The 25663-nt window shown below is 40.1% G+C and overlaps 1 protein-coding gene across 1 annotated transcript in view; it reads right to left on the reverse strand.

Moving 5' to 3' along the window:
* Positions 1-885: 885 nt before the first annotated feature.
* bcl2l13 (BCL2 like 13) overlaps positions 886-25663 on the reverse strand; it is a 38439-nt gene continuing 13661 nt past the window's right edge. The window contains exons 4-7 of the mRNA XM_041796779.1: positions 23576-23732; positions 20754-20826; positions 20487-20615; positions 886-2004 (exon numbers count right to left, since the gene is read on the reverse strand). Coding sequence (XP_041652713.1) covers positions 955-2004; positions 20487-20615; positions 20754-20826; positions 23576-23732 — 1409 coding nt within the window. The 3' untranslated portion in view covers positions 886-954. The remainder of the gene's footprint in view (positions 2005-20486; positions 20616-20753; positions 20827-23575; positions 23733-25663) is intronic.

Genomic DNA, 25663 nt, shown 5'->3' on the forward strand with positions numbered 1-25663 from the left:
TCTTAAAAGGGTAAAATTTGTCCCCTTTAACAGTGGACCATGGTTTTGCTGACCTCCATGGTCCTCCAGTTTGGCTGGGTCCCAGAAACCTCCCCCTTTATCCCTCCTTATGGGCGGCCTTGTCTGCATGACTATTCTTGAATATTCTGGCTGTTCAAACACCTTCAGGTACAGTGGGGGTCCCCAGTCTCTGGCACCGTTATTTTCGGGGTCGCGGGCTGAAAAGGTTGAGAACCACTGCACTAGACGCCGGTGCTGGTGGCCGATGTTTGTGGGACAGAGCTGATATTAAACCAATGAATCAGTGAATCACTGATTTTTCAAACACTGGAAATAAAAGTGATTTTGCAATAAACTAGCCCCAAGTATGATACCAGTACCGAGTTCTTCTAGACTTGTTTTGTAGAATGGCAGCTAGTTCTTAAATCCAAGGAGCAATCACACTTAAACTCAATCCCATACACCCCTTACCCCTACACAGGCCAAACAATTCTGGAAAATATCAGATTATTTTGACTCATAATGCAAACTGGGTATGAGCTGCTGTATGAAGGGAAAGATTTGTTTTCATTTTGATTAAGAAAATACATAAACAAGGAAAGTGGGATATTTTTGCAAAGTATTCTAGGAAACTTCATTGCCCAGCCTCAACATATGATGACGTCTACTCCTGGCGATGCCACTGCCACCCAAAGAATAAAGACAAAGACCTGTGGAGTGCATGTTTCCCCTTGTCCCTGGTTTGCACCCCAGCTCCCTGCAGTGATGATGTGGATGACGTGACATTCAGGTTCTCTGTGGGGTGTTTTCACAGATTTTCAACCTCAAACAGAAGTTCATCTCTGTATGAAATCAGACAGACTTTGTAATGAGAGTCCCACCATGTGTGCACTAGTACTTTTATTTCTATCTGAACACTTTTGATTCTGCGTTTCCTCTCCTGAGTGCGATGGTTTACTTCCTCCTGTAGCTCACGACTCCGTACGCCAGCACGGCGAAGAGCGTCACCAGAGCAGCTCCTCCGTACAGCAGCATCTGCAGCTCCGTGCCGGACTCTGACTGCAGTGGGGGCTCCTCGGCAGGAGCCTCAGCGGGGGCCTCTGGGACAGGAGTTTCGGCCAGTGGCGCCACCGGCTCTGCTGTAGTCTCTGGTTCTGTCTGAGGAGACGCTGCGGCGGCCTTGGGTTCAGGCTCTGCTGCAGTCTCTGGTTCTGTCGGGGGAGGCACTGTGACGGGCTCCGGCTCGGGTTCAGGAGCTGGTTCTGAGGTGGCTTCAGGCTCTGCTGGTGCAGCGGGGGTGTCCTTGGTGTCAGCAGCTGGTTCTGGCTCAGGCTCTGGTTCTACTGCAGGAACAGGTAACGGTGCTGCGGGTTCAGGCTCAGATGAAGTGGGGGCTGTGGGTTCAGCAGCCGGGGGAGGCAGCTCTGGCTCTGAGGAGGTGAGGGAGGGCTCTACTGACAGGACTGTAGGCGTTTCTATGACGACCGGCTCCTCTAATGAAAGCAGTGAGGCCGGGGTGGCAGAGTCCGGCTCGGCTGGCTCTGGATCGGGCGGGGTCTGGTCCCTGAATTCTTCCCTGAGCTCGGCCAGCTCGCTCTCCGTTCCTAAAACGCTCATCATGCTCTCTTCGATCGCTCCCACTTCTCCTCCGTCCTCCAGAAGCTCCGCCTCCTCGCGCTCCACGTGGACAATGTCCGAGTTGGAGGAGTTGTTCTCGCTGCGCTCCTCGGCCAGGGCCACGCCCTCGTTGCTGTCCAGGCTCTTGACGTCTTCAGGGTCCATGGCAGCGACCTGTGCCCACGACTCGTGGCCGGCCAGAGACACGGGTAAGCTCTCAGTCTGCCAGGAGCTCCGCCCACTGCTGTTGTCTGCTGTGCAGAGCAGCGAGGAGGGGGGGCTGAACTGGTCTGGATGCTGCTCCCCTGAGAGGATGTAGATGTCGTTGCTGTCTTCAGCAATGGTCACACCTTGCTCCTCCTCCGGCTCGAGGCTGAAGATTTCACCCTGTGGTACACAAACAAACACAGGAGAGTTATTGATATAAAAAAGGTTAAAAGATGTAGAACAATCACAAATAGAAGGTCAAAAGGTGTGTTTCTTATACTGGTCTATGACTGAAAAGTAATGGAATAAGAGTCAATAGAAGTTTAAATAACAAAGGCAGAGGCTTTAAGTAAATTCATCCAAATGCACTGCTTCTCAATCCTAAATGGGTCTTCTACGCCCCCTAGTGGTGTTCAGTGTCTAACTAAAGATGAATGAGGAGCCATCTGCAGCGCTCTTGTTATGTAACGACCATATCATACCATCATCTGGTATTAGAGGCCGACACCGAGGTCAGCTCACTGCAGCAGAACATGTTGGACAAATCAAACAGCAGAATGATGCAAACATTTGACCTTAAACACTGGAAACTGTAGAGCTTCTTTTCAGTCAACAATAACAAAAACCCCAGGCTTATTTCTTCTCTCTGTGCTGAGAGTGCAATGATGCTGAATGTACAGTATGTGGATCAGAAACAGGCCAGTGAGCCTTCACAATGAGAACTACAGAATAAAATACATACTGACGTGCTCACCGACCCGAGGGCAAACATGAGGAAACACTTGGAGGATTAAAGGGTTAATGATGTGTTCTTGTGTGGGTTGACATGTGAGCATCATCTTACAATGATCAGAAGCAAAAATCAGAGATTTCTAAAGCTGTCCAGATGTTTGATACCATGTTTTCAGATAATGAACTTCTTTAATTCCAGGACAAAGCTTTAAACAATACTCAAATCTTCAGTTATTTTACTCAAAAGCTGCAGAAGGCAAAGACACAGGTTCAGACTGTGTAAAACTGCAGAAGTGCATGGGCATCTTCTGAAAACCTTCCAATTTATTTATGCTGTTCAGAGCATGCAAGAGTTTGCCTGCATTTTTTGGGGATATTACAAGCAAGAAATTACCCACATTTTGGTACCATGGTCTTCTATTTTTGCTGAAGTGGTATAAAAAAAAACATCTAAATTGTGTGCTTTTCACTATAATTGCATCAAAGTTAGGAATCTGGATTTCTGACAACCACAGACTTTACATCAGAGGCCCAAAATTCCAGGTTTAAACCTCAGGTGTTGTTTTGACCACTAGTTGCTGCACAATTTGTTTATAATGTGTGATTGCAGTTATACTGGCAATATTTCAATTTGTGCATCAGGAGTCTATCTGATTTGCTATTAAGGAAAATGCAGAGAATAATGATAATTTTGTCATTTTAATTTCTCAACTCAAAAAAATGCATATTGAGTAACATTAAAAAATTTGAAACCTTAAGTTTTAACTGCTTTAAAATAAATGTAATAATTCCTACAAAATAAAAGTCTTTCTTGTTTTGAAAGTTAAGGCACTACTGTAAACTTTAAGGCTTTTTGCAGGCAGTTTTGCAAACCTTTCAAGTACTACTGATTTCTAAAATAACTGCAGCCTTTTACGCAGATATGCTATTGCACAGCTTGTCATCAATTGCAAATAGATTTATAGTGCATCACTACCTGCTACAAGCAAAGGAGAGGAATCAACTGCTGTTTCCTTTACTTGGATGACGATGACGCAACCTACTGAAAGAGTTGGTGCACACTGAGAAAAACGGCGCCTGCAGGGTGGGTTCAGCTCTGTTTCTACCTCAGGTCTTGTATTTAAGGGATATTATTCTGTTACTCAATCCGATCTTGTCTGAAACAAACAAAGCTTTTCTATCAGCCAACAGTCTTTGTAAAACTCCAGAATTAGAGTCCCATCACAGATGTCCGTCTCTCTCGTCTTCATGCCTGTTCTTTGATAAATCTGTCAACAAGCCGTGCTGCCATCATATGTGACTCTTCCATGTTATGACCACTGCTGTGCATTTTCTGCTCTTCTAACAAAGGATAAGTCCGATCTTTTTAAACCTATGCCTGCTCCATCGTAGGTGTAGAAGTTACACCCAGGTGTTACATAAACAGAGCTTAAGTCCAGCTGGTGCACATGGTAGAGGTTTAAGTCAGTCATAACTCACATCTCTAAGTTGGACGTAACGTTACTCCCAGGTGTGTGATCAGCTGGTGCTCTCAGCTCCAGGTGAGTGGCCTCACAGTGTATTTGAACCACTAAGTGTGAGGATGATTATAATTCAAATAAACCAGCATGCCCATGCCTAAATATCACTCCAAGAGAAGTTATCACTGCTCAAATCTGTCTCAGTCGGTGCACAAAACAGATGACGGTATAAAAATCATACTTAAAGAAAGCTGGATGTTTGATAAATTCCTGCTCAGAGCTCAAAGATCAGGAACAAAGCATGGCCGGGTGGGCTGTGGTTAAATTTGGACGTGTCAGCAATTTGTCACATAGGTGTGACCTGAACAGAGGAGACTCAAACAGACAGTGGGCACCGAGGTGTTTGTCTTAAAGGGAGGGTGTGTGTTTCAGTGTGTTTTCAGCAGACAAACAGGTTCTGACAGCAGCTCTCACAGTTCAAGAACAGAACATGTCATTATCCTCTTCAGAGGGTTAATGGCCAATTTGCATCTGATCGTCCCAGCATTTATGAGACGGGGCTGTCAGTATGTAAACTACTATAGACTGATGTAAATGTGACAGCTGTGATGGCGATGCACCTTACAAGGACACACTGGGCTTATGCACGTCAGCTGCATGGAGGGAGGCAGCGGACAGATTAAATCAAACAGCGTTTAACCAAAATTTGCTTCCTCTGTAAGCTGATTTACATGAGAGAGAGAAAACTCCAGTACTCAGGAGGCGGCTCTGCATCAGCTCCACAGGACAGGGATGGTTTAAGATGTAAAATGTTGATGGCATTCAAGAGAGAGTTGGCTAAACATTAAGTTCCTTTAAGGCTGTAAGGATTAATCATATTAATCACAAATAATCTCATGCTTTATTTTCCCTTTCAGCACACTTTGGTTAATCCAGGTCAGCGTCTCCCTGCAGCCACAGTGATGTTAAATAAGTCCACCACTGCTCCTTAACGTCTCATTTACCTTTAAAAACTCACAGACAGCTCAGTTAAAGGTCTTCTGACCCTTGTGTTACCTTTTACTGTTCCCTTATTCCCCTTCAGTCCATAATAAGTTCATTTTTCTGTGGCTAAGTTCATGTGGAAATCTTTGATTTGCCTATAAAAGCAGGGCTGTATCCAACAGGAAGTCAATAAATCAGTTACCCTTAGTTTAAGACATGATAGAAGAAACAGCGTCAGATACAAAGGGGTCTATCATCTTCCAGAGATCCTCTACTGGGTTCAGGTCAGAAATAGACCAAGTACTACCATGGTCAGTAGACCAGTTTCTGGTAGTTCTGGTTTCACTGTGGGCAGGTGGAGAGGAAATCAGGATCTCCATAAAGTTTCTCAGCAGATGGAAGCATGACGGGCTCTAATATCTCCTTGCAGACGCTGACAGCGTGGACTCTGGACTTGATAAAGACCAGAGGACCAACAGCAGCAGATGACATGGACCCCAAATCATCACTGACTGCCCAGGTGAGACCCTGAGCATGTTTCCTGTGGTCCAGGAATGGCTAGGAAAACCACACTTGTAGTCCATTTCCTGGTCCTGTCTGTGTGGTGGCTCTTGATCCACTGACTCCAGTCTCAGTCCAGTCTTTGTGAAGCTCCCCTAAGTTCTTGAATCTGCTTTGTTTGACAATCCTCTGAAGGCTGAGCTCATCCCTGCTGGTTGTGCTCCTTTCCCCTTCAGTTAACTTCCCATGAATCTGCTCTGATCCTGCCTCTAAGAACAGTCTGGCCTTTAGCAGTGGCCTTCTGTGGCTTCCCTCCTCATGGAGGGTGTCTGTAATTGTCCTCTAGACAATAGTCCAGTCAGCAGTCTTCCCCATGGTTGGGGTTGTGTGAACTGAACCAGAGCACCTGTATGGACAACAATCTGATACTCTGTGGTTTAAGCTATCAGTGCATCATTCTGTATAAACTGACTCCATGTAGGGTATTACTGTTAATTAGCAATAACATCAAAATTAAAAACCGGCATGTTTGGAGCAATTAAAGGTGGCAGGGAAGGATTATTTCCCCCCAAACATCCCATCCCCAACTATGTCCCAAAGCTAATTGTTTTATGTAATTAAGACAATGTGCATGAGTTTGCTTGCAACTTTTGTTTTTGCAAAAAAAACTTAAAGATTTGTTAATGGGGTATCAAAAAGGTTTCTATTTAATTTAATTTTTGTTGGTATTGAACACAAGTTTTTATCTCTCTTATTTTGACCCCCTATAGTAACAGTTGAGTCTTATAAACTTTAAAGCAGGTTAAACAGTAATAATAATGTAATACAGCCAACCTAAGCTTTACTGAAAGGCAAGCAGGGATTCTTACAAAACATTTCATTTCATGCAGTTCTGTGGTGGTGGTCTTACAACACAGCTTTCATCCTGTTAATAAACAGTCCGTGGACACACTATCATAGCGGGTAAAGTCCAAGTCTATAGGCTCCTATAGGGCTGGGGATATGGACCAGAAATCATGTTTTAGCTGCATGGCAATGCAAGATTTATATCTGGATATTTTTCTGTAGATAAATAACAAATGGTTGTCACAGTTAGGGCTGAATGATGCTGAAAAATATCTAATTGAAATTATTTTTTAATAAGAAAAATATTCAAAAAACAAACTGGCAAACGATTCTTAAATACTGACACTTGAATGTTTGCATAGTGCATGGAGAATAACGTCTGCTGCAAAAAAACTACATTCAACTGGTATTTTAACAAATTTATAGTCTAAAAAACATCGCACATTCTGCAATTTGAAAATGGCAGTAGAAAATATTGCAGTTTAATCTAAATGTGCAAGGATTGGCCAGCCTTAGCCACAATACCAGAATTACACACTGTAATATGATCCTTGAGGACAATCTACGGAAGACGATAAGGGCCACTGAAAAAAAAAAATTGATACGCATTTCTTTTTTTTACTAGTGAGAAAAAAGTCAGAATTCTGACTATTCAAAAAAGTAGTGTAAAAAAAAAACATTTGCGTCTCAAATTCTTGATTTTCAGTGGCCCTAATCCTCTTTCCTAACAATTAAACAATGTTACTAACCATAAGCTATTATGGCAATAAAACAGGAGTCCTAGACAACTAATATTTGGCAATTTCTGTTTCCTTGTCAATTAGATTTATTCTCTTAAACATGATGAATAAAAAAAGAATCGGATCTCATTATTTTACTTATCAGTGGTATCAAAAAGAACAGAAACTTCATGATTCATAGTCAGATGTTTCCATAAAGGAGAGGGATAGAGAGAGAGAGAGCAATGTCTAAATTGCACAAATACATCGGCAACTTGTGAAACATCAGGCAAGAATATAATCCATTTTATGCTGAAGACAAACGGGGATCCAAATAGACACAAAGAAATTTTTGTAAAGTTGGTGGAGCTGGCATGAAGAGAAGGATTCACAAATGTTGACAATGTGGACAATGTACAGGAGTTACCTGCAATTTTTAATTATCATAGACAAAAAAATACCTGATATTTGGTGTCTATATACAGGATCTGATTTCTAATAACAAAAATATGAAGAAATCATCATCTATATGCATGACTGAAAATATTTTACCCAATATCTTGATTGAAAACACATCAGTGTCTCTTATAAACTCCACATTTTGCCCAACCTTTGGTCCTAAACACATAAAGAGTTCCAGAACAGCCAGATGTAGAGAGAAAACAACCTTTACACCTGCATCAATAATTAAACCAAGACAAAAACACACCTGAGGTGACGATCCTCCCTGATTCAGCCCGGTTTAAAACTCCGCACCGTCCTCGTCCTCGTCCTCCAGCTTGACCAACTCTGGGAAAACACACTAACTTTTCACGAGTCGTTCTCTCTGAAGGTGTGAGCCGCTCTCTGCTCTCCACCCTCGCCCCGAGTCAAACACGATGTCTATAAAACCAGGAGGACACATTCCTGCTGCACAGCCAAGAGACTACAGTCAGACCTGTCGTTGTTTTACATGCTCTCTCTGCTGCAAAACAAAACACTTATCTGACGGTAAAAACTGGATCTGTAGGTGGAGGAGAGCTTCACAGCTAAAACTACCAGGACTGGGAAATATATGGAGTTTTAAAATATAGTGAGACATTTTTAAAATGAGTTGAAGGGTAAAACAACAATGTCAGGCTGAAGCTTTGTTTACAGTCAGAACCACCAGAAGATAATCTGTTAAAATGTTAATTCTGAATGGGGAAGAATCTTATTGCAATTTTTTAACCCCTGATATTACGATTGATTTAATATGCAATTACTTTAAGGCTTCCATCTTATGTATTATTTAACAAACATAAGCAATAAATGGTTCTATATAAAAACTAATGCAATACTAGATAAATTAAACAAGGGATGAAAGAGCTGAAAAAAAAATTGAAAAAATGAAAAAAAAAAAGCAAGCAGCAACAAAAAGGCCGGTGTATTTATGGCGGAAGAGCTTAGCGTGGATGCTGCTAAAGCGCCAGTTTTATCAGAACTTGACAACATTTCTTTTTTAAAAGAAGAACAAAGAACAGCAGTGAGTTGTTTTCTTTCCAAAAATGACGGAAATTGTGTACTGACATGTCTACAGTCGCCATGGTTCGCGTTATGCAGTTCTCTATGGAGTTTACTCCTTGGTAGGGCTGCTGCTTGGTAGCAGCTACGCCACGTTTTGTTGCTCTGATTGGCCCGTAAAGATGTGACAGACGGACAGAACATCCATTCAATCATCCTCTGAGTTTTTTTTTCAAAGGCTCTGTCCTTTCCCAATCACTGTCTATGAGTGGTTTTCCAGATGGATGTCTGATACAAATCCATCTGGCGTGCCAGGTTAGAAAAGTAGGATTTTACTAAACTAATTTGAAAAAAAGACAATTGTATATATGATCAATGTGTAGAGCATGAAATTTCTGCTGCAAAAAAATGCATTAAATCAATGTTTTGTCACATTTCAGGGCAAAAACAATTGCGCTGTCTGCGATTTGAAAATTCCAGCAGACCAAATTGCGATTTAATCTAATTTGCGATTAATTGCCCAGCTCTACTTTTTGTACTTCTTTACTGCTGTGCATTCATTCAGAACCTATCGAGTCCAGCGTCCTGAGAGGAAAACATCGGCTGATTTTTGTGGCCATGCATGGCACCCCCACTTACAAACAGTTCAACTTTTGGATCTGCACTGCACTCGTCCATGCCACTCCTCCAATCAAAATTGTGAAAGGTGGGACTGGAGGGTAAAGTTTTCATGTCTACAGCTGCTGCTGATTTCTTCACACTATTTTTATGGTTTTTTTTTTTTGATGATGTTATCATGAATAAAGGAAAAAAATTATCAGGAAATCAATTTCACGGAAACAACACTATGGTTGCCACACTAATCAGTACTGTACGTGTTTTATTAATACACAACTGCCACAACATGCAGCATCCTCCTGCACATAAACACATTTACAAGCTCATCCCTCTACTCATATACAGAGAATGTGTACTGAACTGATTTCTGAGTACTACCAACATTTACTTTCCACATTACCTTCACTAATGTAAAATTCATTGGCTCATCTATTCCTGACATTTCTGAGGGTTATGTAATCACTGAGAGAGGTCACAGAGCAGCTGGTCTGACTGAAATAAAACCAGGATGAAAGGAGAACCACTGGCATGATTTCATTACAATATGATTAAAATATAACAGGGACAATACCTGCTGGGTTGCACCAGCTATGCATAACTTTAAAGGCAGACTAGTATGAATGTAAGCTCTAAATTAAGATTGTTACTAATGATCTAATTGTGATTTTTTCCCCCAATATTGCAACTGTGATTTGATATGCAATTATTCCTTATTCCTGAACAATTTAAAAAAATCTAATAATTCTGATAATTTTAACTTGTATTGCAAATTCGATATGAATTGTTGCACTGAAGGGTTTTTGTCATTTTTATTAAATAAAAGATAAATAAATAAACAGATAAGATTTTTGCAGACTAGTCTAAAAAAAGGTCACCTGAATGATTGCATATGTCATGCATAACATCTCTGCTGCAAAAAAAATTAAAACTGGTATTGTGACTCAAATTTCAGGTCATAGAAATATTGCACCCACGTGATTTGCAAACTGCAGCAGGCCATATTGCAATTTAATCTAGATTTCGGTTTATTGCCCAGCCCTAGCTAACATCATGTCCTAACAGCATGCATGAGACATCGCAATGCATCCCATGCTAGCTCTCCACACTGCATCAATAAGATACTTAATTCTCCGCCCCGTGAATTTCAGCTTTTCCCTCATTAAAAATTTTAAAACCTCAACCTTTTATTTTAAATGTGAAAAATAGAAGTGTGATGCTTTGTAATGTCAACCTCTTAATACCTGTGAGCCAAATACTTTGGTCTCCATGTTGACACAGGTCAGAGCACACTTCAACCACAGAAATTAAAATATCAACACACAACAACCTCAACTGTGTAAAACAAGCTAAAGAGCTCTATTGAGTGAGGAAAATAATAGAAAACCAAATGAATCGTTCTACGAGACACTCCTGATTCCTGGTCATCCACCCATTTCCTTGTTCCAGAGAGGAAAACAGAAACAGGGCAGCAGGGTGACAAACATCTCACTGCACTGCACGTTGTCAGGATACGACGGTAGGACTCTCTGTTATCAAGCTGATAATGAAGCTGACACTTGTGTGTGGATCGAACATGGTGGAACTTTAAGGGGTTCAGCTCCTGAAATGTCATCCCTGCTGGATATTCCCCCGTCAAATGACAGTGATATTATTAGCAAGTGGAAGCATTTAGGAACAACAGCAACTCAGCCATGAAGCGGAAGATCACGGAAAATCACAGACACAGGGGTCAACGGCTGCAAAGGCGCATGAAGCACTTAAGTCTCCAAGTCTCTGCTGATTCCATCACTGAAGAGTTCTGAACTTCCACTGGCATTAATGTAAACACTAAAACTGCAGCAAAAGTTTCATGAATGGGTTTCCATGGCAACAGCTGCATGCAAGCCTCACATCACCAAGTCCACCGCCAAGCTTCAGACAGAGTGGTGTAAAACACAGCGACACTGGACTGTGGAGCAGTGGAAACAATCCTCTGTTTGGTAGTCATTTGTGGCGTAGCTACAGCATATGTTGTAGTAAGAAAGTTCATCTGATCATCCTCAGAGCTTTATTTTGAAAGGCTCTGCCCCTCCTAAGCACCGTTAATTGGGTGTCACCCAGATGGGTGTGAAATATTTCCCGTAGATAATGGCAGCAGGGACTGAACAATACACATTAATCTTTAAAAACAATCAAGATTTCAAACAAAGACGGCTAAATTAAACATCTAGTTCTATGTTTCCTACATTGTAAACTTCCTGCCACATTTTCTTTTCCAAGGCACACATTTAACAGCTCTGTGGCCCACTTTTGGGTCCCCACCCACCAGTTGAGAACCACTGCTCTAAGAGGAACAGGCTAGGTGTGTTTGTGAAATCTTAGAGCCTGAGGAAACTCTCTCTGAAGCTGTTATGTGAAGGCAGAAAGTTAGCATCAGTAAATATTGGTTTCTGTCCCATCATCAGTTCAGTGTTGTGGCAGCAGAGAGGCTGATGGGTAGAGGAGAGGGACGGCTGTCCTGGTTAAACCCTGGCAGTCAGCCAGAGCATCCTCACTAATGTACCGAGTCCTTCGGCACGCCACAAGTGGGCCAGTCGGGCCCCTGGTGGTGATGTTTTTAGAGGATTATGGGAGTTATTTTTGGGTCTTCCTCAGTCTGCACGGGGCACTCTGCTAAAGTAGTCCAGTGTTAAATAGATGCAGTGATAAAGTAATGCTCATGTTTTTTCCTGGAGCTGGTGAGAGGGTGCTTACATAACAGCAGGGAGCAGTGGAACACTGTACAGGGTGCAGCATGACGTGCCCTGACACAACACAATGTCCTAAAATATCATCTCTGCTGCATCACTGTTTCTATGCAGCATTAGCATCAGCTGGGGTAAGACTGAGAGGATCCTCCATGGCTGCATGGCTCAAACCGTGGCTCCTGGGCCGCATGGGCCTCCCTGGCTGTGGCTCTTTAAAGGCCTGCTTAGGAAAGAATATCACCCCCAAAACAGATATATTTCAACAGGAAGCAGAAATTAATCACTGCAATTCACTCAGCTGGATCAACTGACCAATCACAGTTTATTACAAATCTCATGATCTGCTTTCAAAATGCATTATCAAATCCCAAAATGCACCAGTTTGAGCTTGTAGACATTGCTAGTGAGTCATATAACCTTGTGTCATATCTATAGAGCAGGCATGCGTTCAAATCTAATCACCAAAATACAGTAAAAAAATAAAATTGAAGAAAAACTCTGGCTGCACAATAGAACAGAACAGTCGTGCTCTTCCACCCAAACGTACCCAACCTTTGCAGCAAGTCCCAGTATTGTAACTACATCAGTCCTTAATAAACTACAACCATGATCCCTGTTCTCAATGGAAAAGCTTTCAGGGAATAAGGAGCATTTATGGATTGTGGTTCCTGTAAAAATTATTTAAATGTAGCTCCTGAGTAGGGGAAGGTTGAGCGCCGCTGCTTTAGTGTCTTTAAAGATATGCTGCTTTGACTATCAGAGAACAGCAGTAAAATAATGCGAGTCTTTATTATCTTTGTCTGTGCAGAGAGGTCAGGTGCCTCTTTGAAACCACAGGAGTCACATTACGTCACTCTCACAAGGACAGTAATCTGAAATGGCTGTTGTGCAAACTCACGCAGCAGTTTTTACTGTTGGACTCTGAAGGACAGTTGTCAGGGGAGTCAAGGGGAGCGAGAGGGGAACGGCACGCAAACAGAAGGACTGACAGACGGAGGACAGGAGGGAGAGACCCAGAGCAGCCACCTTTAATGAAAGCATAAAATCTTTTATTGTAGCTTTGTCTGTGTGGAAGCTAGGGCTGCACAATAAATCACAATCTTACTGTTATAGCAAAACAAGCTTTCACAATAAACACATTTCAAAAGTCTGAATTTATCTCAGAACATAAGAAAAAATATTGTATGTAAACATTTTTCACTCAACATGCAGTCAGATGAAACTCAGGCAATCTATCAGCTACCTTGAAAGTAAGGCTCAGTCCCATTCCTAACTTCTCTAACCCTTGTTTTAGTACTCTCTCGCCCCTTAAAACAGATTATAGCTAGATTTTTTAAAATGAAGCCAATGCAGAAGTGTAAAATGCTGCAGCTCCTTAAGAACAGAGGCTTTTTGCAAAGGCCGTCACATCCACACCCCATGTTATAAAGTTTTTTTCTTTTTTTAACAGCAGATATAAACATGTTTACAGCCTGGAGAGAATAGTTCATGTCTTTGTGGGAAAACACAGTACAAGGGGTGAATGTGTTTTTTTTTTTATCTTGTCTGTTTTGGTTTAAATAAGGATCGTAGTTTTGCATAATAAGGGCCGTGGCTGATGTGACTACAAACCAGCGTGTTGTAGCTTTTTGTCAGGGGGCTTAAGGTCCACCTCAGCTCTTCTTCTATGTCTTTTTAAAGTTGATCTTAACTGCTTCTCATACCTCCTAAGTTGGGTCTCTAACTTCAGTCTTTTTAAGTCTTAGTACCACCCACCAGAGGCGTATGGAGAGACTTGAAGAAATGCAGCAGAGGAAATATGTTTTAAGAAACGTGAGACGCCTTTTCCTCTGCAGTGCTGAATGAAGAAACATCAGTTGGTGATGATGGTGTCAGCTGATCATCAATCAGCTGTCAGTCTGCTTACACAGCTGACTGTATCTGCATAAATATGCACTGTATTTATTTTAATAAAATGTCCACATTATGTGTTTGGTCTCAGTATGTTTGTGACCACAAACACCTGAACATGAAGAGAAACCTGCAGTCTGACTCTTTCTACCCGCATAATGTTTTATCATAAATGTATTTATTAGTTATTCCAAGTGTCACTATTTCATCTGATTGTGAAATCTGTATTTTATTTAGGCTGGCCACACTCTAGATGATTCTCAGCCAGACCGTCAGACCTGCTGACCTGCCCATGACCTTACAGTGCTAATTAGCATGATCAAACGTGACTTTGGAATAGAAATCAACATCGATATCCTGGGCTTGCTGTCCCTACATCCCAGGCTGTCCTCATGTGTTAAAGCTGCAGCAAAAATCATAAAACAAGGAGAAGAATCAGGATGAAATCCTGGCTGGAATGATGCTATTTGGAGCATTTTAGTGATCGTGTTGACCTCACACACCTGAGGATTATTGGGACAAACAATCATCTGCAACAAGCCTCCACACAAGATATGCCCCCGCGACGATGAAAATCTGCCTTCAAATTTAGATTGAAATCATAGAACACTGATCCTTTTACAGAGTGTTCTGCAACTACAATGATTATTTTGGGAGTAATTAGGGTTGGGCAATTAATAAAAATTAGATTACATCACAGTATGGTCTGCTGCAATTTTCAAATCACAGAAGGTACGACATTTCTCTGACCGCCAAAAATACCAGTTTAAAACGTTTTTGCAGCAGGAATTTTATTTCCTACACATCATGTAAACATTCAAGTCATTTTTTAAGAACAGTTTACAAAAATCCTTCATTTTTGTATGTTTTTTTTTTTAAATCAAAATTAGTTTAATAATCTAATATTATGGTGGTCATAATATAGAATGATGAATTTCTTGTGATTGTTGAAATATACATAGGATGAGGAACTTAAAATATAATTGTATATTAAATCACAAGTGCAATGTTGGGGTATAAAAAATCACAACTGAATTATTTTCCCACATTGTTCAGAAAATACTGAAATCATATCACAAAGATCAGACCTGATGCTCCTTAAAGATCAGTCTGATATAAACTTTATTGACGGTGAACGTAAAACGTTAAAACAGACTCCCACTCTGTCAGACTTTAATTCTCTTCTTGATCTCATAAACAAAAAAATCAAACACTAAATTCCACAGTGATAATCTAAATTATATCGATTAACTGAATCAAATTTCTGGATGCATTTCTGCAGCATGGCATATCTGAGCGAGATCAGCAATAACAAGTCCAATGTCAGAGCAGCACATGAACAGAATGTATTTTTGCCTCCTTGAGGTTCTTTTGCTGTTCATTTTGATATTATTCTGTGATTTTTTGTTTCCTTCTACTGTAGGCTAGTATGGTAGAAAAATAAAGGTTAATGTCTTCTAGAAAAGGTTGAGCAATGGCAATCAAATCCTCTGGATTTCCACCTCAAAAATTCACATCTCTTTGTCCGTGGTGTCGCGTTCCCTCTGTGACCCTCTGACCGACTGATGACCAAAGGCTTGTGCCCCTGGTTGTGTTGTAAAGTTGATATAGTGATGAGATTTACAGTTGGGACGGGAGTCCATGCATTGTGCTGTATTTTAAGTTTTGACCCTGCATTCTTGTTCCTGTCGGGGTCGACCTGCTCTACGAGGACTGATGCATTTTGGCAGCAGCCTCCTAGGAGACCAGAACGTGTGCTGTGAAAGTGCAAAGACCGACTAGAAAGGTAAAGGCTTCCCCCCATGCAGATTGCTGCACGGATGGAGTATGTGGAATTTAAGGGTTGAAGAGTCTAGTCTAGGGGTTAATAAATGCGCAATATTCTGGATTGGAAGGAAACATGCTGCATACAACTTTAACTTGAACTGTTATGAATAACCACACATTTAACCCTTACCATGATACTGATGAAAAGTATTGCACATCACATTCTGCATATCACATTTTCACTCATATCCTGCAGGCTGAAGATAAAGCTGGCCTTAAAGTCCAAAATAATTACTATCACTTTCTCTCAACACTGCTCAGCCGTAGTGGACGCCATTTTTTGCCCCCCCCCCGTAACCCTGAAATAAAGTCCCCCATCCCTCCTAGGGGCCCCAGGCTGTGCTGTCTGAGGGCTTCACTTTTTGTTCCTGCCAAATGAAGTGTGCATCACATTAGGGTCATCATCATCCTTATTGTGTTCTCATGTAAGTAACAAAAGGCGTTACGAGGGGCACCCTCAGCTAATGTCGGGTGTCACTTGAGCCACAGTCACAACAATTTTCTGAGGAGGTGAGAAGAACACAATGTCTGATTTTTAACAGTCTGACAAAGAAAAATAATCTGTGATCAGGCGTGTAAGATATATCTTTGGTCGTTGTAGTCGATAAATGCATTGGATTTTTTTTGCACGAAAGCAGATGTTAAATTAAGAAGATTCTGTGCAGCATGTTGGCGTGCTCCACAATGACAAGAACTGAAGAGCTACACGACTGCTGAGTTGTCACTGCTGAACGCTCTCAGAGGAAACACTCGCACGCACCCATCCACACCAGTGAACTCACTCGAGGTCGCTCTACATCCACAGAAAAACCTCCTACCTCTGTACGAAGTCCTCAGAGCTTCACCTGAGCAGACTAAACCTGGAGATGGACGCGGACCAGCTGAAGAGAAGTGTGAACGCCGACAGCTGTCAAAGATTTCCCTTTAGCTCTCGCTGCCTCACCATGCCCAGCCCCTTTCCTCCCACACCCCTCCCTCCTTCATATTCCCTCCCTCTCTATCACCATGCAATCCCTCTCTCCTCCTCCCTCATACGCCAATCCTGCCAGCCTTTCATCCGTTCATCCTCTATGACGTAACACGCGGTCATAATGTCGCTTTGTTTGGAGTTCACGTTAAACTGCACGACAGCGGGCCGGGTAAAGCGTCATAATGATGAGGTAATGGCGACCAGAGCTGTGGTTAGCAAGTCACGTCAGCCTCTATCAGCATGACCTGGTTCATAGAGAACCATCTGTGATGAACTGTTCCACTTTCTCTATTCACAGCATTGTCTAACTACGGAGGCCCTGAAGGTCAACTGCAAAAAAGTTTCAATGAATGCAAAAAAAATAAAATAAAATGCCAAAAATTTTGATCTCTGAAAATTCATGAGGATTCTGTTGTTTATGCGTTGGCATAACTGAGTGTTTAACAAATATAATAAATGTGAAAGAATTATTATTTTTGTAACCATACATCCTTATTTCACACAGGAGAAGGATGGCCTGATGATAAATAAATTGGATTAAAGAGAATCCAAGACGGTCCATAGAGGTGTAAATGTTATATGCAATGGAAATTGTAATATCTAGCTTTTCAAAATAAAATTACAATTAAAAAACACAAAAAGATGTTTCAGGATTCCTTCAGTAAACATAGAAACCAAAAAAATTGAACAAAACATAAGAAACATTTTAGTAAAATGCAAAACCATTTAATGAAGTGAATAAAACTATGAAACAATAAATGCAAAAGCATGTTGTGAAAAGTAAAAATATTTCACACAACACAAAAGTGTTTTATGCACATAACTTTCATGGGAAAAAAGTATTTTATGGAAAAAAAAAATTGATGTTGGCAACAATTTTTCCTGAAACAAAAGTTAAAGGAAACAAAAACATTTCAGTTTGTCTTTGGTTTCCTAAATTTTTCATTTGTCATTTAATGTTGTTTTATAATTTTTTTGTTACATTCAAAGTTTTTTTTTTTCCTTCAATGAAATAGTTTTGTTTTGTTTTTTTTCATTAATTATCTTTTCCCATTTTTGTTTTTTGTTACGTAAACGATTAGTGTTCTTTCTTTTTTTTCATAAAACGGTCCCTAAAAATATGTTTCTAATATGTTTGTTTCAGTTAACTAAGTTTGTGTGCTTTTCATAAAAATGTTTGAGTCTTAGGAGGTATTTTATTGCTTTTTTCAGATGATTTATTTTGTTTTTTATTTACTGACTGTCTAAGGCACGGGTGTCAAACTCGAGGCCTGGGGGCCAAATCCGGCCCGTGGTACAGTTACACCCCGCCCACACGATCAGATCATTTTCTTATTATAACTGGCTCTTACACATGAAGTCTGCAGATTTCCTCCCATAAAAGAAATTCATTTGTTTTAATTTCATATTTTCATTTTTGCATTACACAATTATGACTTCAATCTATTAAATGACCTTTATTTCTTATTTTGACCATACACTTATTATTTTGACTTTCTGTCTCATATTTTGAACTTTTCAGCTTAAAAATTTGACTTTAACTAATAATTTAGGCTTTTTCTCTCATAATTTTGCCTTTTTATCTCATATTTTGACCTTTTCAGTTTATAATTTTGACTTTTTTTTATTTTAAAGATTTATATTCGGGCCTTTTCATGCCTTTATTATAGAGAGAAGGACAGCGGATAGACTTGGAAACAGGGATGAGAGTAGGGAGTGACATGCGGTAAAAGGGCCACAGGCCGGATTTGAACCCGGGCTGCCTACGTACATGTGGCACGCCTTAAACCAGTCGACCATCTCCACGACCTGATAATTTTGACTTTTAATCTAATGTTTTGACCTTTTCACTTTATTATTTCCACCTTCATCTCATTTTTTGACCTTTTAGGTGCAATCTTTTATATTTTAAGTCATATTTTTGTCTTAAAAACATTATTTTGACTTTTCTTTTTTATATATTTGCCTTTTAAAATCATTATTTAAACATCTAATTTTGTGTTTTGAACTCTTGAACTAATAAGTTTGACTTTTTTCTCAAATTTTGAGCCTTTTAACTTTTCCTTTTGACTTTTTAAATCTTAAAATCATTCATCATCAGTGCTAATTTTTCCCCCATAATTTATTACTGCTGAAAATGAGGTTGACTGGTTAAACCCAAGTGGACCCTCAGGTTAGACCTTAATTCAGATTTTGGCCCCTCCTGTGATTGAGTTTGACACCCCTGATCTAAAGCTTCATGTCCAGTTGGTTTACTCTGAACTTGGAAAACCTGCTTTAAGTTTTGTGCTCCAAATATGAGAAATCTTTAACAACACACTGAAGACCGACACTGAGACAGTCTGAGTCAGTTATTTACAATTATTTCACTTAAGTTTGTGTATTTTTCTCTGAGTAAAATCTTTATTTGTGCTAATAATTGTAATTTTATTTTTTTTAATTTTGTAACTTGACATCACTGTTAATAAGGAAGACCCCAATGAGGTTTAAATAAAGGTTGATAACTTTAAACTAGGATCTACTCCAACAGCTATACCAATGATATCATGCACATCCCTAGTTTTATGTTATAGAAAATCTTTTCATGAATTATGAAATGTATTGATGGTGTTGTTTTATTTTTGTTTCATGGGATACTTTTATAGTTCACAAAACATTTTTCTATTTCTTTAATATTTTTGTGTTGCATGAAATCTTTTTTTATATTCAAATTTTTGTTTCTTATGAAAAATCTATTTATGCATTTAGAAACCTTTCTGTTTCAGGAAGTTATTTTACTCTGTGTTTTATTTAGTTTTTGGTATTTCATTTCATGTTTTTATGGCTCTTTAAGTGATTTTTGCATTCAGTGAAAAGTTTCTCAACATGCTTTTGCAGTTCAGTGATTTTTTTATTTTAGTGAAGGAAAATCTTTTCAGCATTTAGTGAAATTTTTTTTGTTAAGGTCCCCTGTACAAAACCAAGCATTTCATAAGAGAGAGGCTGTGGAGAAATCATGACAACATAGAAATATTTCACCTTTTCCTCATTTGTCTGATTGTCTCCTTTAAAGTGTTCTCACCTGTGACCACAGTATGAGTGCAAACTTGTTCAGATGAAGAGCAGAGATTACTTTAACATGATCAGAGTTCATGTTATAAAACTTTTATCGTAACTACACAGGAAAACAGAAACATGTTGTGTAACAGGAACACAATCACGTTATTGTCTTAAACGTTGAGCTGAGAGTTCCTGAACAGAATGATGTTTAATGGATTACATGAAGCTTCAGACCCGGGCTGACAGGAGAGATGTAGAAAACTTATATAAGCCATATTTAATTAAAGAGCTTCAGGTTATTTATAAAGATAATCTGCTGAGGATTTACCATCAAACAGTATGATGGTCATTTTAATCCCGTGTGGTGATGTGGTCATACTGGATACTTAAGGGTAAGAAATATCAGCTCACTAACGCCCTCATCTGGCTAATCTGAGATCTACAATCTACTGTGAGCATGGCACAAATAAAGGCCTAAATGACTATAATTTTTTATAATTTTTTTCAAAGTGTGGAAAAATGTGTTGTGCAGTAACACTAAAAATCATGGTTTCAGTCAAACACAAGCCTGCAAAGAGAACCAGAAAAAATATATTTTTGCATTTTTTTAAACTTTTCCAGCGCTGTGTCTGAAAACAAATGTTGTGCATCAGCTTCAATCTTAGGCTTTTGTTTAAGTTTCTCCTCAGACTTCTGAAAATCTGACCCTTTTATCATTTTTCACTGCCATAAATCACTGAACACTCATTAACTTTCCTGTCGCTCTCAGAAAGCCAAGTCCTCATCAGATGATTAGAGATGGGCTCAAAGATTGGAGATACGACAATCTAAAAGCCTCATCCCCCTTAGCAAACTATAAAAAACTCACCCATCCTCCCTGCTGAATGATGAAGCCAGCTTCATCCTCCTCCAGGAATCGAACCCCGAAGTCTAACAGAGTCGTCAGCGACTGCCCCTCATCTTGTAAAGCCTGGAGTAACACCAAAGGTGCTAACACCTGGAGAGAGGGAGAGAGAGGAAGAGAGAGAAGGGGGAGGTGAGGGTGAGGAAGAGGAAAGGTGTGGCTTTCAGAAGATGTCAGAAGACCTCATGTTTGACAATGAGGAAGGACAAATCAAACAGGTGACCAGCTCACCTTACTCCAGCCTCCCTGTGTGTGTGAAGAGAGCTCTAGTGTTGTGTCTTTGAATCTCTGGTAGTCCAGAGGCCTGCAGACAAAAAACATCATCACTAGAATCAAACATGAGCTGCACATGAGGAAGCAGTTTAGGAAATACATGAGAATAACTGTAAGAAGGCATTTCATACCCAGATTATCAATTTAACTTTCATTAAACTGAGATTCTGTGCTGGAATATGTGCCAACAAGATTCTGGACTCTGCTTCTAACCGCAGCAAGACGTTTGATCTGATAAAATGTAGCTCTGTTATTTTAATGATTAGCAGCACCAAAAAAGCCAAACTTCATCCATTTAGAACAGGGGCACAGAGATTGATTATTTCATATTTTGCTGTTTATCTTTATCTGTATTTTCTCTCCTGCCTGTTGGGCTAATTGTTTATTTACTCCCTGTCCTTTTTTACACAGATGATACATGTGTTAATTATAGTTATTTTCTATTTTCTTGGTGATGTTAGGGTTTTTCCACTGCAACACTTTCATTTGCAGCTGTAGCTGTCCCGTTTTGAATGACCTGTTTACATCCCATTACATGAGTAACTCTAACATAATTATAACAGAAACTAATGGCTCATTTTTACTTTAACACAATTATACCAGATGAGATGCTGCTGTGCTTCAGCCCCTAAGACCTGGTGCAATGATGCGCTTTGGAGGATTTTATCGTGTTTAAGACAAGTGACCAACAAACTGCAATGCGATTTAATAAAATGCATGCTGGAAAGCGCATGGGATAGAAAAATGCTTTGGTTTTAGCTTCTCTAGCCTCCCAATATGGAAAAATGATGGTTAAAGTTTTAAAAGTTGAGCAGTGACAAAGACGATGGCTGAAGAACATCAGTGGCAACGGCCTAGATCAGGGGTCATCAACTCCATTTTCACAAAGGCTGGCTTTTTCTTGACTGATACTGTCGGGGCCGGATATGAAATAAAATCAATATTTTCTTCTAATTAAAGTATTCTTGTTAAAAAATATTATTTCCTTCCAAAATGAATGGAACATTAATCCTTTAACAATGAAATCAGTCCCTATCACCTATACTGCAGCCAGCCACAAGGGGGCGATTGAGATATTTTAACTTCATCTTTCTGTAGCTCTCTTGATGTTTATCACTCAGTTTGATGCTAGTATGCTGAGTTGTGACTGACCAAAAACACGTGCAGGAAACAGATCGGTGAAGATTCTCAGAGGAGAGATACTACACTTTTAAAGAGCCTTATGTGGAAAATTACTGCAAAAACTGCAACTTTAATCAAAAGAACAATAAGAAGTGTGTGTTTACCGTGCCAAGTTACAGAAATACTGGTGTGCTTCTTGACTGATAAGCTGCTAGATTGAAGGATTTCTTTAGACTTTGATAGCATGTCATATTTTCTCGAATTCTCTGTATGTAATAATCCTCTGGAGGCTGGATAGGAAACTGTGGGGGGCCTGATGTGGCCCCCGGGGCCTCCAGTTTATTATCACTAGCCTAGATTATGATGTGACCAGGGACCCACTGACCAAGGCTATTCATGACCTTAAAAAAAATGCAAGTTAACTTTATATTACAAGCTGAATTATTCAGTTAAATCTGGGGATTTCAGCCTTTAAAGTTAATTTTATTTCATGCACCTATCTGCTTCCAGGACTGAGAAATATGGATTTTAGTAAGTACTAAAATACTGTGCAGTTTTCTGGTTTTTAGAGGTTGTTTAAAGCAAAACTTAGGTTTTAGAGCAGTGTTGCAGCTTGAAGTAGCAATAGAAATAAGTTAAAGGTGGCAAAAAATGGTCTAAAAGCAGCAAAAATGGAGGAAAAGGGGCAAAAATGGGGAAAAAATGTGAAAAAAGGGACAGAATATAGCAAAAAATGGTTGAGTAGTGACAGAAATGAGTTACATGTGGCAAAAATGGCTGTAAAAGTGTGAAAGTGAAAAGTGACTACAATATGCAAAAACAGTCAAGAGTGGCAAAGGGGCAAAAAAAGGAAGCAAGAGGTATTAAATGGCAAAAGGAAGCTTAAATGGGTAAAAAATTGAGTAAAAGTGGCAAAAATGGGTAGAAAAATAGGAAAAAGTGGTATTTAATAGCAAAAGGTAGCTCTAATAGGTGAAGAGTGGCAAAAAATGGTAAAAAAGGGCAAAAAAGTGTCCCTTTTTAAGGTTTTCAGGGGGAATAATATTTAAGACATAAAAGATCCAGAAATAATCTCGAAAGAGCCACATGTGGCTTCCGAGCCACACGTTGAGTATCACTTTTTAGAGTGTTTTTAGCAAAACTTGGGTTTTAGAGGGTGTTTTTGAAGGTGGCTTTAGGTGCAAGTGGGTTAAATGCATGTCGGCTCCAAATTTTGATCATTTGTCTCATAAGCTAACAGTCAGCATTGGCCCAGAAAATACAATATATTTCTGCACATTATTAAAGACCAGGATGTCCACTTATCCACAGTAGACGGGCTACGGTTCAGTAGTTCTGTCTTTTCAGAGCATAGGTTTGGAGTCTCAAAGTTTAAGAGTTCACTGAGAAAAAAATGTGCGTAAAGTCAACAGTGACTTTATCGTTCTGATTGTTACTCTGAGCCTGCGGCCTTAGACTGAATAAATACAGAGTAAATATTATCAAGAGTGAACATGGAGTCACCGAAAAGAGCTCTGTATTTCTGCCACTCTGAGAACTTTCAGTTTCATTTGGACCTTTTCTGTTAGGAGACCCATAATGCAGCAGGGTGTCTCATATCAAACTAGAAGCTTCACTGGCATGAAGAGCTTTATGAAGTCCTAGAGCTGCATACTAACCCTGCGAGGAGTGTGTGTACGGCTGATGCCAGCTGTGTGTCGAGCTCTCGGGCGACCCGGTCTCCCACCGCAGCGAGGCAGTCTTCGATAGAGGTCTCGGGGTTTGTGGGGTTAAACACCGGTGACGTGTGCTGGTCGAAGCCTGACGTGGAAACGGCTGAAAAACCCCCCCACAGACAATGGGACAGAGTCAAGTCTCACACAGGCAGTCATGCTTGTTATTCTTATTACCACTACAAATAAAGAAAAAGTTCATGTGACTCAACAAAGACAGGAGAATCCTATAAAATCTACTCAGAAAGCGTAGTTGGATTTTCCAGATATAACCTTTTAGACATTTTTAAAAAGGTGACAACTAAAAAAAAGCAGATAAATATTCTCTTCACACTACAAAAAGTGACTAAAGGTTTTCAAAAGTCTGTTCTGGAAGTTTCTGAGTTATCTGTATTAAAGTGCGTCACATCCTGGGAACTACTGGTGCATTTATTCATGTGGCACTGACTTGACTACATCTACTCTGTTTTAGTAGATGGGACAGAACAAAACCATTGCTGAAAGATTAAAGATTTTCTGGCTACAGAGGTTCAGTAATATAGAATATTATGGGTGCTACCAATTTTAATGCATCATGATGTTGAATCAAATAAAACTGAATCGAGCGATGAGTAAAAATGCGAAGACTTAGAACACCTACTAAACTCTTACAAAAAAGTTTGGAAACGCCATTTCAGTCAATTATTTCTCCTCTTCAGTATCACCAGTTGAACTTGTATTTTTTACCGTAGGAAGGCCTATTTAGCCACCTGTACAAAAAGGTATAACTTGTCAGGGTGGTGCATTGGTGGAATAAGCAATACAGCTAAATATGTGGGCAGCACCCCCAAAAAACGTACCAAAATCCCCTGCAATATTCTCCTGTTGGTATTCACTCTTGTTCTGAGTTGCTTGGTGGATTGGATGATTGCACTCTCCAACAGTAGTAAGGAAAAAAACAACACATAACGGAACTTAGTCCTAAGTTTGGAAATGATGCCAGGGCTGACACCAAAATATGCTTCCACTCTGCATACCAGAATACCAGTTTCATGTTTTTCTAATGCATGGGCCTTGCCCTGGACTTCCACTGGGCATGCTCCACTCCATCACGGCTGCGCTGCAGTTTTACGGCTTGCCCTGCTGTCCATCAACACCCACTGACTGCGTTTGCAGTGCAGCACAGAGCAGCACCACTGGACTGCTAGACTCGTGAGACCGAGGAGTTTCACGGAAGTTACAGAATCACACCTGGTCATAGTAGAAACTACTAAAGTGATAAAACATAACAAACACACGTGAAGCTGTTGATCTGAACTGCAGGAGTAGGAGGAACTTGCTTGGATTTGCCTCTGTTTTGTCCTTTCATGTGGATTTTTGTGCTTCTACCACGGGTCAGTAACCCTTTATAAAGAAATGTGCTTCCTCTTGCTCCTCTGACTATGGGCTCTGCTACGCCCCATCATGACGTTTTGCCAATGTAGCGAAAGGAAACACGGTCTGGTATTCGTCTGGCGTCAACAGAGAATATTTCATTCTGATATGTAACCAGATATTAACCGGACTGCTGGATATCTGACAGAGCAGAGATGCAGTGCAGCGGGTGGTGGAAGCTCTTTCATTGACTAAAACTGAAACCTTTCTGCTCCGTTAACATGCTGGAGTGGAGACAGACCGAAAGGTATCTGGGGGAATTTATGGGTTATCCTGAAGGGACAAACACAGCATGTTGATAATTGGAGCAGACATAAACTCAACAAAGTTGCAGGACTCAAGACACATAAGTGCTGCCAATCAGGTGCCTGTGACTGGCACACACATGACAGCAATCAAGTTTAAAACAAGAGTGAATACCAACAGGAGGATACTGCAGAGGATTTTGGCACATTTTTTGGAGCGCTACCCACATGTTTAGCTGTGTTTCTCATTCCAAAAGTGCACATTCTTACAAGTTATACCTCCTTGTAAAGGCGACTAATCAGGCTTTCCAACGATATAAAATACAATACCAATTATTATTATTAAAGGGGGGAAATAATTGACAAAAAAAAAAGA

The sequence above is a fragment of the Cheilinus undulatus genome, linkage group 9 (assembly GCF_018320785.1).
Source record: "Cheilinus undulatus linkage group 9, ASM1832078v1, whole genome shotgun sequence".
Classification (NCBI taxonomy): domain Eukaryota; kingdom Metazoa; phylum Chordata; class Actinopteri; order Labriformes; family Labridae; genus Cheilinus; species Cheilinus undulatus.